At 41.3% G+C, this 16,559-nt stretch overlaps 1 protein-coding gene across 2 annotated transcripts; it reads left to right on the top strand.

Annotated features, from left to right (window-relative positions):
* The first annotated feature begins 1,465 nt into the window (after positions 1 to 1,465).
* Positions 1,466 to 15,598, top strand: igsf8 (immunoglobulin superfamily, member 8). 2 transcript variants are annotated; one of them, XM_086041436.1, is made up of 8 exons: positions 1,466 to 1,667; positions 1,764 to 1,904; positions 5,788 to 6,168; positions 7,617 to 8,078; positions 10,828 to 11,006; positions 11,249 to 11,501; positions 11,809 to 12,252; positions 13,158 to 15,598. In XM_086041436.1, the coding sequence occupies exons 2-8, from the start codon at positions 1,862 to 1,864 to the stop codon at positions 13,283 to 13,285; spliced, it is 1,890 nt and encodes a 629-aa protein (XP_085897562.1). In that variant the 5' UTR covers positions 1,466 to 1,667; positions 1,764 to 1,861; the 3' UTR covers positions 13,286 to 15,598. The 2 variants fall into 2 exon arrangements, with proteins under 2 accessions (XP_085897562.1, XP_085897563.1); XM_086041437.1 differs by lacking the exons at positions 1,466 to 1,667; positions 1,764 to 1,904 and adding an exon at positions 5,560 to 5,614.
* Positions 15,599 to 16,559: the final 961 nt, after the last annotated feature.

Below are 16,559 nucleotides of genomic sequence, written 5' to 3' on the forward strand. Positions count from 1 at the left end.
TTGAATTCCACCCCTCTTCTGAATCCTCTCAGCTGCCTGAGGTCCCTTTTCTCAGCTTTCAGTCTTATGTCCGGTTGTCAGGAAACGAAGGATGGGCATTTTTAATTTCTTTTATTTTATTGGATATTCCACCAGTTTAAGAAAAGCTCCCAATGCCCAAGATAAGAGTGCAAGGCTGCAGCAGTTTGCCCATGAGCGCATGGCAAATGATTCACACCTCATCTGTGATGCATTTTGCCTCTGATTGGTTGCTCTTCCTCGGGCGTGGTGAATGTTAAAATGTTACTTTGCAGTCTCTTGTTTAGATTAGGTATACTAAATGACACTTGTTGTCATGGTAACAAAATCCATACCCTCCATTGGCCTAGCAGGGTTGGATGAGGGCTGGCTCACACAGATTAGACTGGGCCTCTCAAACAGGCTGATTTCAATGGGACAAGAAATAGTGTGCATTATCTGTACGTTCTTTTCAAAAATTTATTCTTGTGGTATTTTGACGAAAGCTTGTCACAGAAATCTTAAGACATTTGCTAACTGATTTAATTTTTTTGAAAAATGATTTATTTCACTTTAATAAAGGTTTGTTGGGGTGGATATTTTACTCCACCTCCAGTTGTAGGTAGTTGTGTTAATGGAATGTTTGTGTTGAATGATCATTTATGAACATGCTGAACCAGGGGGAACGAGATGAATATCGGATATGATGATTATAAGATATGGTAAGGATAATACTATAGTTGCCTAGGTGTTACGGTGGACCAAGAACTGTAGGTTGTTTGAATGAAGTGTTTTGCCGCCCTCTTGTGGCAAGTACACAAACACCCAGCAGCAATGAGGTCCTGGAATCACATCAAGCATTATGTACAGTATAAGCACATGTGGTAATAGCATTTTTGTAAAGAAAATCATTCATATAAATCTATTCATCTATTTTCTATTGTACTTGTCCTCATTAAGGTGAGCTGGAGCCTGTTCCAATGGACTGGGCGAGAGGTGAAATACATCGCCAGGCGCCAGCCGATCGCAGAGTAAAGACAAACAACCATTTACATTCACACCTATGGACAACTTAGAGTTCATTCACTAAAGAGAAATGTTTTGCGAATGGGGGAGGAAGCCAGTGTAGTACCTGAAGAAATTGAATGTACAAATTTCAGGAGAGCCCGGGCCGTGATTCAAACCCAGGATCTCAGAACTGTGAGGCAGACAATCCCTTACCCTAACCGAACCACTAGCTATCACATCGTGTTCATCCTCAATAATTTAAATGTATCACTCCAGAATTTATTTAGAATTATTTTAACTGAATTGAACATATGTCTTCATTATTTATCGTAATAAATAACTTTAAAAATTAATAAATAACGTAACAAAACTGGAGCTACAAATCGAAAGTGAAAAAAAATCTGTTGCGGAAATGGAATTAAAGTACTTCCGCTACTTTCTGTAAATCAGAATTGGTGGTTCCGGTTGTCGTCTTTGGAGCTTTGTTTTGGCTCCTCCCTCAGCCAGCCCAACTATGACGATGAAGAAGATGCAAACCACTATGAGACGAAACCTCACGGTTCGAAGCTGAATACAAGCAAACTTTTTTATTTGGACCTTTTTTTTTTATTATTCGGACGAGTGTTTATTAAGACGAATCTGCGCGTCGGTGCGTGACTCAGGTGATACGTTTTGTCCAAATAAATGAAAACATGGCGGTTGCGAATCAGAAGGCGCCAATATATTCCTGTCATTCATTTTTGCGATTTGGTCAACAGGCAGGTTCGGGAGGTCCACGGCGGGATGAGTGGCGAAGAGCCACTGGGGAAGGAACATCCGAGACGGGAGTAATCTGTGGAGGAACACGAAGTGCGCCATGGCTGGGAAAAAAATTACTTTATTCGTCTGTCTGCACTATGGTAAAATATGCTACTTTCAAATGGATTATTGAGTGTATGCGCGTGCACGTTTCGCCACTCAACTGCCACGCGCATTAGCGTAGTGGTGTACTGATGCACTTGTCATATGATGCAGCCATCATCACTAGGATGCTTGTTGTCCAATCACTGGCTTGTTTGTTGCGTGGACTATTAAACAATTATAGAGCCGAATTGGACCGAATTTAGTGGATGGTCACTACTCACTTAAAATCGGAAACACATCTGTGTCACATAGCACAACATTGGTAATTTTTTACAGGTAGTTTGGGTCAAGAGACGCACTCTTTGAACTCACACAATTTTTTGATGCTGGTAAAGCTTGAATTTGCAAATTTTAATAAAATCTTTTTAAATGCTTGAAATGGTAATGACAGTTGTAATGGGAAGATCTTTTTTTAAGAAAGGATATTAAGAGCATAGGGTTTTTTTTTATATGAAAAAGTCACAATATTAATTGTCACAGTGCAGAGGTCGTGGGTTCATATCCGGCTCTGTCCTTCCTGTGTGGGGTTTGCATGTTGTCCCCGTGCCTGTGTGGGTTTTCTCCAGGTACTCCGGTTTCCTCCCACATTCCAAAAACATGCTTGGTTAATTAATTGGACACTCCAAATGGCCCAAGCTGTGATTGTGAGTGCAAATGTTTGTTTGTCTTTGTGTGCCCTGTGATTGGCTGGCAGTTTGGTTGCCAGTACATATATACACACACATATATACAGGGAGTCCTCATTTTATGAACGAGTTCCGTTCCTACACTGGCGATGTAACACGAATTTCCGCGTATATCGGATTTCACTGTTAAAGTTGAAATTTATGTCAAAATACTTTGTATAAAAAAAGGAAAATACATTAACATAAAAAGCATAAGATGCTGTACTTAGCATTACTGCTGAGAAGTGGATGGAGAAGGAGAGGCGAAAAAGGCAAATATACTGCCGGCGCGCAGACACGATCGAGACCCTGCGCACGCTCATTGCTCAACCGCAAGGAATGCTGGTCTTTGTAGTACAGGAAGTGCTTGTATGCTGAAGTGCGTTGTTTGACGCGAAACCCATCGTTAATACATAAGCAGAGGTAAACAAGCTCATAGACGCAGCACAAAAGCACACTTTTGGAGTGAGAAGGAAAGCGGCCGCTTCATTCATGTGGTGAGTGACATGAATATCAAGTGTTTTTTTTACAATTGAAAGTAACAAGCGGAAATGACGTCCATTTGAGTCACGACGCCGTGTGTCGCCGTACACAGTGGGTTATTCAAATGCCGGAGCAACTCTGTCCACTCGATCATGTAAACGGGTTATTCAGAATGTTTCAGAAATCGGAATTTGGACTTTAACCCGTAGTCACTATGGTGCTGGGGACAAAATGGAGGAGGAGGCACGGGCGTCGTAAAGTCGAAACGTCGTAGGTCGCGTACATCGTAATTTGAGGATCTCCTGTAGATGTAATATTACAAGAATAAAGATATATTTTTCTTGGGTCTAAATCAGATTAAGATAAAAAAAGAAATGTTTTTTGGGCAGGGACTAATTTATAGAAATCATAATTTAAAAGATACAAGATTGCAATATTACAACAATAAACTTGCCTTTTTTAAGAACAAGTCTTAATTTTTCAAAGGTAAAAAGTCTGAATACTAGGAGAATAAAGGCACAGTTTTCGAGATAAAAAGTTACAATATTACAAGCTTAAAGTGAAAAAAAAAGAAGAAAAAAAAGTTATTCAGGCGAATAAAGTTGCAAATTAGCTCTTTTGTTGATAAAAAGTCTGGAGAATAAAGTTGTATTTTTTCAAGGAACAGAGGTGTAATATGAGAATCTAATCGCCTTTTTCGGATTATAGAATGACATATTATTTAGTGATAAAAGGTTTTAATTTTCCAAGATTAAACGTTATAATATTAGAGTAGAGTTTTTCAAGACACATGTGTACTTATGAGATTAAAGTCATCATTTTTTCAAGATAAAGTACAATATGAAATGAATATTTTACCGATTTAAAATGGCAATTTATAGTTCTGAGTTTCTGAAATGTGAATTCACTTTGAACTCACTTATCCCTTTCCAAAACTGTCAAATGTCGACAGCTCACTGAAATCGAAAGAGTCTGCATTAAAGCGCTTCGTGCATGCTGGGTGGAAGCAGCATACTGAAAAAGCTAATTTGGAATACCAAAATGTGCTTAAATTTGACCTTTGGAAAAAATATGACTTTCAACCCAAACAAGATATCAATCCTTTGGTTTTGTAATATTTGCAGTATCCCTTTATTAGAACATAGCTGGCCCCTTCGCCCTCCATCTTGGCCCATCTAATCCAGACAGTGTTGAGTATTGTCACAAGCTGTGGCGTTCCTATCAGTCCCAGCTCCTGAGTCCTATGTTAATTAGGTCTCGATCCGCTTAAGCCTTCCCGCTCAGCCCCATGTCATTATCCACGGGAGTGTCGCGATGACGCAGCGGCTCGCCCAACAGTTACTGCGTGCGTGTAAACTCACGCATACTTGCACACACACGTCTTTCAGGTTTGTTCAGTTAGTAATCCATTTTAGGTGAGGTCAAACGTAGCGCTAAAAAGCATTTGGCATCCAGTGATGGTGAATGTATTCTTCTGCTTTTGCCTCTGCTTGCAGATTAAGATTGAAATCCCCTCCAGGGCAGGGAGCCAACATTAAACAGAATCATTGTTGTAGCCCAAAAAAAAAAAAAAAAAAGAAGAGGAATAAAAGGCTTTCAACACAAGCGCCGTACTGCCAAAAGAAATTCTAGGCAGGGATTCACTAGTGGGAGTGGCGCAGGTGATAGCAATAGATACACTTGCCCTATCTGGAATGGGAGCCAAAGCAATGATAAAATAAATAAATAAATACACATTTTAGACAAAAGCACAAATATTAGGCAAATTAATCAAAATGTGACATGGAAATGTGAGGAAAAATATTAGAAAACATCCAATATTGTTACCAGACATAAAATGTTATAAAATAACATCAAATATTATATAAAATATTAAACCAAATAAATATTGATGTAAGTATTATACAACAAATAAACACATTAAAAAATAATAAAATACTTGACAAGAAAAATCAAATAAAATGTAAAAATATAAGAAAAACTACAAAAAATGATTGGTTATATAGGTAGGAGAAAATAATATAAAACATTAGACCAAATACATCAGGCAATATCAAAACATTTGACAACTATTGCAGGAAAAAAAAATACAAATATTGGATAAAATAATTTGCAAATATTAGAGCGTTAAAATTGAGACAAAATTACTGAAAATATTACACCAAAAATATATATTAGAAAAAATGTATTACCTGCAAAAAAAACAAATACTAGAGGAGGAATACTGGACTCAAAAATGAAAGGGAAAATATTAAATTAAAAAGCAATTGTTTTAGAATGAGAATATTTAAATGTGGGTTTAAAACAAAAGAAAAAACTAAAAGAACATTTTAAACAATTACGGTATACAAAAAAAACGTTAGGTAAAAAAGAAAATGTGAGACAAAAATGCAATGAAAGCGTTACTAATTTCATAGTACTATAGCAATTTCTTTGTTGTCTTTTACGCTTTGCGTAATCTTCTTTTATATGTTTGAACACCAGATGGGAGAAGGCAAAAGACAACTACTTCTCTGAGAGGCTAAATGCGGTATTAACTATGTTAACAATACAAACCGGTAATACTAACTGTCTGAAATTGGATTATCCCTGCATTAACCCTTAATCAACTGTACAATGTTTTGTTTAACATTTAAAAGGTGTTGCCCTGCGAAAGAGCTTACAGTTCAGTTTCCCGTGTTCTTTCGCAACTTCACCCTCTTCTTCTGTCTTTCATGTCTTCCGTTCACAGTGCTCCAGTACGCGGCGGCCCGCGAGGTGACCGTTCCCGTGGGACCTTTGTACCGCGTGGCCGGCTTCTCCCTCGCCGTGCCCTGCGCCGTCTCCGGCTACGAAGGTCCGCGCACGCAGGACTTTGAGTGGTTCCTGTACAGGGACGACGCGGGCGACAAGCAGTTGGGAGTGGTGTCCACCAAAGACAAAGGCTTCCCTTACGTCCCTTACCAAGCGCGGGTGAAGAGCGGCGAGGTGAGGGTGGAGCGCGATTCCGGCGACCACGTGCGGCTGGTGGTTCAGAGGCTGCGCATGGACGACCAGGGCAAATACGAGTGCTACACGCCGAGCACGGACAGCGTTTACCTGGGCTCTTACAGCGGCTCTGTGGTCGTCAAAGGTAAAATTTCCAAACCGGCGGCGCACACCGTCTGCCCGTACTGTGTGCAACCAGACACTTTATTAGGTACAACTGCACTATCTTGTATAGGACAGTAAGCCTACCCCCTGAGATCATATTGGAGTAGAAACCTTCCATTTTGATTGACACTGACAGAGAGTATTGATTTGACAACAGACGCATTATTGTGGTTGTAATGTTAAGTGGAGAACAAGACTCTTGGCTACATGTTTTGATGTCTCTTCAATACAGTTTAAACCAGGAAGTCCACATTGCTACCAACATGCAATCATCGTCCTTGTAGAACAGCAACCAAACTGGTTACATTTTTCCAGCAGCTTGGTCACAACACTGAATGTTACATTTCAGCTCGGAATCAAAATGATACCAGTAATGTCAAGCCTTGATACTGATTGCTAACACTGAAATGAAAACTGGATATAATAACAAGGATTTAAGGATTCAAGGCAAGGCAAATGTATTTATATAGTGCCTGTCATACACAAGCTAAGTACAACATTTAAAAGCATTTACCAAAAAAGGAGAGTTAAAAGCAAAGTAAATAAAAGTAGCTTACTAAAACTGTTAACAGAATGTACAGGCCAAGAATATTGATTTTGAAGAGCAAGATTTTAAAAATGCTGTGAAAGACCTTAATCATGAATATGGGGGGGGGCGGGGAAAATAGTTTTTAACCACCATTTAAAAGCATTTGACTTCACTTCTATTGGCAGTTTATTCCATTTGAATGCCGCATAGCAGCTAAATGCTGCTTCACCATGTTTGCTTGGAACTCTGTGCTCAATGCAGACCTCAAAGCCCTTCTGGGTTTACACTCCTTTAGCATTTATTTAATGTATTCATTAAACAGGTCCTAAAGCATCCATTGACTTGCAGACCAGTAGCAGAATATTTAAAAATCAATTTTACAGCTGACTGGGTACCGATGAAAAAGCCTACTCAATGTTTGTTTCTATAGTGCTTTGACAACACTGGCCGCTGCGCTTTGTAGTTTGAAGTCGCTTAAGATGAAAGAGGAGGGATTTGAAGTCTCCTTGCAACAGTTACTTGGGGATGTCACAGCATGCATGACGTCACTCATATCTTTAATGCTGAGTTTGAAAGTAAACAAGCAACTGTAGCGTCCCATACAGAAAAATTGACTCCATTCTCCAGTTCCAAATAGATCCTCTTCACTTTACTTTTCATACGCTAATTCCTCTTGACATCACCTGGAGTAAATTTCTGGTCAGAACCCGGGCTGCAACGTTCGGAACGGACCGCAGTTGTTTGATGCTCTTTTGAGGGACGCCAGTCAGAAGACCATTACATTTATCAAATCTACTGGAGTTTCTAAAAGCATGGAGAAGCTTCTCAAGTCATTTTATTGTCATATCAACTGTGGTGGCTTGTGGTGGAATAAAATGTCACCCTTTTTCCACATGCAGTGATCCCCGACACACTTCAGATCAGCTACAGCCGCTCCCTGACTGGGCAGCCCCTCCCCGAAGGCGCCGAATTAACTCTGACGTGCTCGGCCAGCATCCGCTCGGAGCAGCTCACCCACCTGTCCGTCACCTTCGGGAAGCGCGGTGGCCAAGTGGGCTCGGGCGTCGCATCGGGACCTGAGCTCAGCACCGTTCGCGAGATCATCTCCATTGACAAGCTGCTGGGTGTCGTGCCGGGGCGCGCCTACAAGAAGCGCTACGATGACGGCGACATCACGCTGGAGAAGCGCAACGGAGAAGGCGGCCAAGACCTGTACATCATGAAAATAAGGGTGCTGCAGCCCAATGACACGGGAGCCTATTTCTGTGAGGCCGCGCAGTGGATTCGGGACCCGGACCAGTCGTGGCAGAAGATCGCACACAGGATGCTGGACATAGGCAACCTGACTGTTCAGCAACTCTGTGAGTACAATTACATCCTTTTGCTGATAGTCCTGCTCAGCTACATTGAATTACAAGTGCCCCAACTTACGTTTTTACAAACTATGAACCTAAAACACTTAATTTTAAAGCAACATTACCCCGTAGAAATAAAATGGCTTCAAGATGATTTGTACTGAGAAAATGCACAAGAAGTACATGTGTATATTGCATTCACATGTGGCGAATACTGTCCATAACTTTCACCAACAACTCAGGCTAAACAACTAAAAACGTGTCTTTTAGTTGAACTGTATCACTTCAACATACTTCCTTGACACCAACTACTTTACTGTTTATACGGGGCTTTGATGGCATCTTAATGCGTTTCTTAATGAGCACAAAACTGGAAATTGGACAGTTTGTCAGCAACTAGCTGTGGATAGATGAAAAAACATCAATAAGTGAATTTGTAACTATTAAGTCACGACTAGGCTCAGTGTAAAATTATCTGGGAGGACAACCATAGAAGAGGAACTGTTTAGGCGACTCTGATAGAGGAGCCAGTTCCGTTTCAGTCAATACGACGGCGTCACAAGGCACTATGAATTTAGAGTGCTGTTTTTCATTTGAACTCTGCACTGGTTAAGTAACTTTTAAGTTATTAATGACTGTTGTTACCAGAATGTCAATCCGTACAGTTTATTCTAAATGGTTTCAATAAAATGTTGCAGTGGTTGGGCCAGATAAAAGGAAGAGCCTTTCTGAAACCACAAATCCCTCAAACTTTGATGGACATGAGCAGCAAAAGACCTCACCAGGGGCCATTGGTGAAGTACGGGAAATTGAGGCTGCGGTTCACACAGGCTTTCTTGGAAAACAATTCCCGCTACTGAGTTTGAGGCGCATCGTAATTTCTGATGAGATCTTCAGATGTCGGGGGCAGAATTTGGAATTGATACGTCTGTGTGGATGCTGCATTCATAGTCATGTTGAATATATTAATACACTTCAGGCCCCTTGTTAAAAGTTACTACTTGATTCATGAAACCTGGCGAAAGTAGTTCATCCAAACTTCATGCTCTAATGGTAATGTCGAGCCTAAAGGAAAACAGTATCTTCTCATTTGCATGCCACGTTCCCATATTTACGCAAAAAATTCAAACCTTGGTCAGCGCCACGCTGTCTAGTTTGACGTCAGTCTAACTACGTATGTTTGTGCATCACAGCTTGGATTTACAACCAACCTGTCACAATAGAGATCAAACATTGTTGACAAATATTGCTTTCACAAGAGTGATAGCAGCTCTGAAGACGTAAAAAGTGAACTGTGTGTTCAAGGCGTGTGTTTTACTAACATGTTACAATTTGTATCTGTGGCATAAGTCAGCCTGGGCTTGCAGCACCGGTGGCTGCATTGGAATTTGGACACTTTCCAGACTTCGGAGTGAAGCCGTGCATGTTTGTTGAGTTTTTGCCTACTGCTAGTTTAGCAAGCTGCCGAAAACCAGTTGGCAGCTAATTAGTTTCCTGGATGCTCCTTCCGCTCTTTGGCCACCTGGCCAGTTTAGGGGGCTCGCAAAATGCTGGTGTGAATCCCCTGACACGCTCTAAGCTGAGCTCTTTTTCTCTCGATGATGATCCAGCTGAATGTGGTGGGTCGATACCAGCTGGATGCCAGCCCGTTCGTTGCCTTGCAGCCCGGCTCGCTTTGTGTGCCTGAAAGCTTTCACGCAGATCTAGAGGATTAAATATTCTTTTCATCCATTGCACTTATCGACACTTGGGATTTGTTCTTTCCTTCAAGTTTTGCAATTAAATCACTAAGAAGTTAAAAGGCAACACAGCAAACTTATGTGTTGTTGGAACTTAACAGCCCCTTTCTAGGTTGTTTAGCATTCACTTGATGTAGGTCGTATACGCGGTTGTAGCCTGACGAATAAAGCGAACTGAATGGGAGTTGAATCAGGAACAATGCCTGCATTATGTTGCGTGTGTTCACTAGGCACCTTCCCCTTTTGTTTGTAAAGACAATGCATTTATTGTTATCGGTGGTGGTTAAATGAGGACTGTTTACCAAGATGTATGTTCACAAGCCACTTAAATAGGTACACCTGCTCAAATGAATGATTACCAAGCAAAACAAAATTTGGGATACAGCTCTCGAGCTGAAATATTTGGCCTGTGAGCCAATTCAACCATAGGAATCTCTGTATGTGGTGCATACAACGGATGCGATGCCAAATTTGGAAATGGCCCCCTATGGGAATACTTAACAATGTATTTATTGATTAATGGGTGTTTTTTTTTTTTTAGCCTACCGGTTTTCCACAGTGAATTGACACCTTGTGCATTTAAAACAACTGCTTAGCTTTGCTTTTCAGTCCGCTAGCTTTGTGCTAACGCAAAATAGCATTCATGTTGAAGAACTGTTGAAGCACTAGATTGAACACAAATAGTGCAGCAACACATTTAGACAGACAGTGTAACAGGACTCATATGAGTGCCATACCGATGAGCTGAGAGGAGGTGATTGAACACAAATAGTGCAGCAACACATTTAGACAGACAGCACCAATATGTAGGAAAAAAGTTTTTCCGTTGCTGTGAACATACGCAAAGTGTACTACAAGCGCAACTAAACAATAAGGCAGACATACAGTACAAGCAAGCTAACTGTGGTCGCCTGCTTGCTAACTTCCTAGCCTGAGTGAACTCAACTTAGTCATTTTGTTGCATTGAGCTGATTATCGCTGCCTGGTCTGAAGCCGACTCCTTTCTCGCCCCACAGCCGAGTCTCTGAGTGTCACGTCATCGCCTCAAGGAGAGGTGACCCTGCAGGTGGGTTCGCCTCTCCTCCTGACCTGTGTGGTCAATGGGATGCCTTCCGACGTCAACTCGGGCCTGCAGGTCCAGTGGATGAAGAGGGGCTCTCCGGGTGGCGACTTCATTGGGTCTGGAGGTGTGGAGGTAAGACTCTTATCTCATATGCTATTTGAATGAAGGAAGTGATGAATGTAACTGGGATGTAATTGTATCAAACTTCATATTGCTGAATAATACTGTTTCCTAGGTCTGAATTTTCGGAAAGTCAGTCCCACGACCCCTAAATTGGGTAGCAAAGGGACAACAGCTCTATTCCTATTTGAAAGAAATGTCTTTTGTGGCTTATTTTTAGAGACTTGCGTTGTTGTTGATGATGTTCTTATCAGGTGGAGGTAGCCAGAATGAGCCCAGATGGCGTTGTGAGCTGGGGGGACGATGCCAGCCGAGCCAGCGGCGGCTCTATGGAGAAAGTGGCAGATTCGAGGTACTCCCTCAAGTTGTTCTCAGCCCGGCCCTCCGACTCGGGCGTTTATCGCTGCGTGGTGAGCGTGTACGCCGGACGCAGGATCCCCGCTCCTTCTACGCCGGCGACACTCACACAGAGGTCCCAGGGCGTCACGGTCAATCTCAAGACCAAAGGTGAGACGCCACAATCTCTTTTGTCTGTGCGCCAGATCTAAGTAGTCGGGTCTCTCCAACCAAGGTCCAATCTTGCTACTTTTTTTTACACTGCTCTGCCAGTTAAAATCCTCAGCCAATTTTTAAATATAATGACACTTACGCAGAAAACTAGTCGGGTCTGATCTTTTTGGTATGGTCGCTAGATTGATTGAATTCAACATGTTCGACATTTTTTATTTAACAATCAAAAGTATTTTTTATTAATTAACCCTTTCATGCCCAATTCTAGCATTAAGGCTCGCTTAATACATCCTTTTTTCCGTAGATGTTGTGGTTTCAGCGGAGGCTCAGCTCGCCAGAGGTCCTCTGCTGAAACGGGGCAGCACCGTCACCCTCCTCTGCACCGCCACCATCACCACCACAGGCCCCGCCCAGGCTCAGGTGCAGTGGTTGCGATGGCCCATCCCCGAGCCGCAGATCAGGTCGCCGAAAAACACCACGCCGGAGCCGGCCCTCCCGGTCGAACCCCAACTGGTCGCCGCTCTCACGTCCGACGGCATCGTGGAGGTCTACGTCAACGGCAGCGAGATCAGCCTGGACCGGCTCTCCGCCGTCAGCTATCGGCTCCGTGTCCACGCAGCCACCATTGAAGATCAGGGCATGTACGCGTGCCGCGTTGAGGCCTGGGGGCAGGATCCGCACGGAGGCTGGTACAACTCTGGGGTCAAGGCTGAGTCCAATGCGGTCACCGTATACTTGTATGCCCGAGGTAAGGCATTCATTCTACATATGTCCCTTGTTGCATTTCAATGTTTCCACTGCTTCTAGCTGGATAATTCTCAACCATTGGGCAAGTGGCAGTAGCACATTTCAAACACATTTTCTTACATAATAATGTATAGCAAATTATGTCCAAGCTAAAAGTGGAAGCATAAAGAGAAATACATTACTGTATGATGAAATTAAAATAAGTCACAATAAATGACCAAAGACAAATGCATACTTTGAAGATATTACAATTATTAAAATATAAACGATATTACACAAGTATAAAGAGAATTCAAGCACTACATGGCATCTTTAAAACTAGCATTTTTGTAAGTTTTGTCTTTTCTTGGACAACACTAAATATCTTTGCCCCTATGTCAAGTAGTCAGTGTACGTGTACTTTGTAACTGTGTACGTTTACTGTCTCTTGAAAGAATTCAAAACAAAGCCATTGACTTCTAAACTTAAACCGCTGGCAACAAAAGTGAGTACTCACCTACATGTCTAATTGGACCCAATTAGTAGTACAATACAAGTATACGGAAAATTTGACCTGTATAACAAAACCACAATAAAGTATGGCAAATATGTATAAGGAGAAATTAGCTGCTATACTTCAACAATCATGAAGTAAAACGACCACTTCATATTCCTGATCTTGTGCGTGCATAAAGAAGTTAACCAATGTAAAATAAAACCAAAAGAAATGCACCTCTATATATATCGGTAGTACTACTAGGTAAAATAGTCCCTTCAAAATAACTCAAAATACTGTCACCTGGCAACAAACGTGAGTTCACCCCCAAGTGAAAATGTCCAAATTGAGGCCGATACAAGTATAAGGTAAAATTAACCACTAATCAAACTACAACAAAAATAAAACTCCTCCCGTTGGCTCCTCCTTAGTTGCTGACCTCCTCCTCATCCCGCTGGTGGTCGGCGTGTCGTCTGCCCTACTGGTGGGCATCGTCATCATCGCGGCGGTGACCTGCTGCTTCATGAAGCGTCTGGCCAAACAGCGCGCACGGAGGTAGCCGCCGTACTCGCCGTAGCCACCGGGACGCCATCTTGACTGGATGACCTTACGGATGCCAAACGTTTTCTATGTTATTTTTATTTTTATAAACATGTTACGAGCTTCTAAGTTCTCTGTTCTAAGATGATCTCTATTCTCCATCGATTGGTGTTTGTGATTCGCTGACCAGGTGTTCATTTTCCAAATTTCCTCATGAACTCAAATGGTTGCTCTTATCCAAATGTTCTTTCCCTAACAAGCCGCATGAGCAGCAGCAGACTTGACGTAGACGGGTATGGAAACAAAGACACTTTTTGTTGCGAATTAGGTACTGACTGGGGGAACTCATAGAGAAAAATGGAAGAAGCTACATGAACTGAGCTAAAGTGTGTTTAATTTGGTTTGCAAAGAATCTAATTCTTCAGATTCCTTGTCGAGGACTCAGATAAACAAACAAAAAAAATGAATTGGGACGAAACCACTTTGTGTATTTGCTCAAGTAGTGGCTGTTTATTTGCAGATTAGTGCTAGGTGTTTATTTGAGAGGAGGCCTGCAGTATATCTGTACAAATAAAGTTGGAGTTTGAACACTGCAGGAATGCCCACCTCATCACAAACAAGTGTTCTGCCTCTATTTTCAGTTTGCGCTTGCTGCACGGCTAGCTTCTTTTTTAACCCGCTTCTCAGCGATAGGTTTGGCAAAAAAGTTTCTCTTTTGACACCCGGCCATTATTTCAGGCACGGCATTCATTCTTATTCCTTGCAGGAAAACATGGTACATTTTTTAAGGAAATTGGAGAATAGTGTTGGTACGTTAAAACTGAACTAAAGTTTCTTGTTACAATAATCCAGTTTTCTTCTTGAAAAAAACTATAATTTAATTTAATTTCCAAGGCATATTTGGCATCAATGCCAGTCAATGAGGTAATCTTGTCTGACATAATGTTTGATTTATGACTGATCTCGTATTATTTTTCTCTAAAGATACTACTTTTCTTCCCATATGCATGCACTTTTTCTTGAAAAAAAAAAAGTTCTGTTGTTTTCCAAACAAGACTAATTATAGACAAATAATTTTTTTATTGACTACGACGTCATTAGTATTAAAGCGTTTTCCTCCTCTTGAAAAAAAAAAACCTCAGGTCATATTTTTAATGTGACGCTGAAATATACCAACTTTTTATCCAGAATTCACATCATAGTGAGAATTCCCCTAACCCCCAAAGTACATTTCTTTTTTCGTAAAGTTACAGTACAACTCCCCCCCCCCCCCGCCGCCCAAAAAAAATTAAATTAAAACCGTAATAGTCCAACTTTATGCTTGTAATTTCATGACTATGTTCTCGGGGGAAAAATCTTATATTACAACAAATATGACTTAAATTTTGTAATATGATTTAAAAAAATAATATGTTAATCTCAAAGCATAAAGCCATAGTTTGTATTTGTACTATTGGTCTTTCTTTTCTTGAAAAACTGACTTCTTTTTATGACTTTAAACCTGTATGCCCGTCCCCCCTTCAAAAAAATACAGTTTTATTGCAACATGACTTTGTTTGTGGGGTGAGGGTTGGGGGTGCACACTCTGTGCAGTACATCTGAAGTAAATAATTCTCATAATGTACATTATTTTCTCGAAGCAGCTGATGTAAATAAGGCCACTATTTGAGGAAATACGCTTGTTTCTTTGTGTTTACTTGAAATTGTCTTTTTTTGTGTGTGCATGTTTTTTTTGGGGGGGGGGATTCAAGTGACTGAGGGGATAACAGTTTTGTGTTGGACAATTCCCTTTGTGTGTATGCCCACTCTGTCGTACAAAAAAAAGCAACGGAGAGGCTGTTGTCGTCTTGCACTGAAAACTTGCGTCTCAAACCTCTCTCCCGACACTTGAAAACATGAAGGACGAAAATGAAAGTGAGCCTCCATTGGTGGGAGAAAAAAAAAAAGAGGTCCTCTTTGCCTGTGCTGTATATTTTTTGGCGCCCTCCCCTAAAGCCTGCTTATAAATGTTGCTCATGAACATTAGGGAATAAAAAAAAAACACCACAGCATCCTGAGCCACTTTGCTCCAGATCAAGCACTCAAAGCTGATTTTTTCGCAACCCCCGGAAGCCCCACCCACACTGGCACAGATGTGTAAGCACGCACAGCCTGGCTGGACTGTTGGTGATAATCCCACTTTAGAAGGGTGCAGTCCCAACCCCACCGGAATGTGTATTGAATGCAACAAACCCTTTTGTGAGTCCTTCGCATGGTGTTCTACTTCTGTCCGGCGTCTTGAAACGGTCTCATGGTGCTCTTGAGAAATAAACAAATCGTCATGCGGTTGTCACGTTTGCTCTCATGCCTCACTTATTGGTGTTCAATGCTGAGCTGCTGTCGCAGAATCTTCCGGAAAAAACACAAATGGTGTGCCTGGTGCATCCCGAGATTTTGGTGGCTGGAAAAATTTGGTTTTGGACGTGAAAAAAGTTGGATCTTGAATGTTTTTTTTTTTTTTTCTAATAGTATTTAATATGGCAAAATTACAATTTTATATCTACAAAAATTATGATTTTAATCTTGAAAAAAAATAACTTTTTGTCTTACAAAACTATGTTTATAATTTTTTTTTTAAAGCGAATATAATGTGGTAAAATTCCAAAATGCAGCTTTACTCTCGCAAGATTGTAACCTTTTTCTTCTCAAAACTTAAATTTTGTCTTGAATCTTGTAAAATGTTGTTTTATTTTCTCCCCAAAATGTGAGCACATCTAAACCTTTGCGTGGTCTTTTCGCTCTGTGCCTGAATGCATTTTTGAAGCGTCTGTCATGGTGCTTTTACAGCAATGTAACAATATACCACTCTGCATGTCACATGCTGCGATGTTTCCTCAGTGTGCCTCTCTGAACGTTCGTGGAAAAACAACACATGATGTGCTCGTGTCAATTCCTCATCATTCCTGAGGCTTTTTGTGGGTTCAATGCAGCCCGGCAGAAGAGGTTTTGGCCAGAGAGCTGCGGGATGCTGCTTTGAAAACATTGCGCAGGTGGGTGGGGGGCCTCTTTCGAAGCCAAATCCAAGTCAAAGATTCACTGTTGGATACCGAGCAGGATTTAGCCTGGAGCTCAAGAGCCAAACTGTCCCCTGATCAGTTCGTGGACTGCTTTTCATTGAAAAAAAAAATAAAATAGCTCACACCTTGTACCCGTTTTGGCCACAATATTAGGTACAAAACACAAGGCCCATTCGCTCTATTTTCTGATGGAAAAAATTATTGGAGTTCTCCCCCTAGCAAAAAAGTACCAGGACA

The sequence above is a fragment of the Filicampus tigris genome, chromosome 9, assembly GCF_054856515.1.
Source record: "Filicampus tigris isolate MCC_2025a chromosome 9, RoL_Ftig_1.0, whole genome shotgun sequence".
Classification (NCBI taxonomy): domain Eukaryota; kingdom Metazoa; phylum Chordata; class Actinopteri; order Syngnathiformes; family Syngnathidae; genus Filicampus; species Filicampus tigris.

Coding starts and splice junctions, on each gene's coding strand:
- igsf8 (XM_086041436.1), top strand. CDS start 1,862: ATGGCTGGGAAAAAAATTACTTTATTCGTCTGTCTGCACTATG. Junction 11,502..11,808: donor GGTCAATCTCAAGACCAAAG/GTGAGACGCCAC, acceptor TTTTTTCCGTAG/ATGTTGTGGTTTCAGCGGAG. Junction 12,253..13,157: donor CGTATACTTGTATGCCCGAG/GTAAGGCATTCA, acceptor GCTCCTCCTTAG/TTGCTGACCTCCTCCTCATC.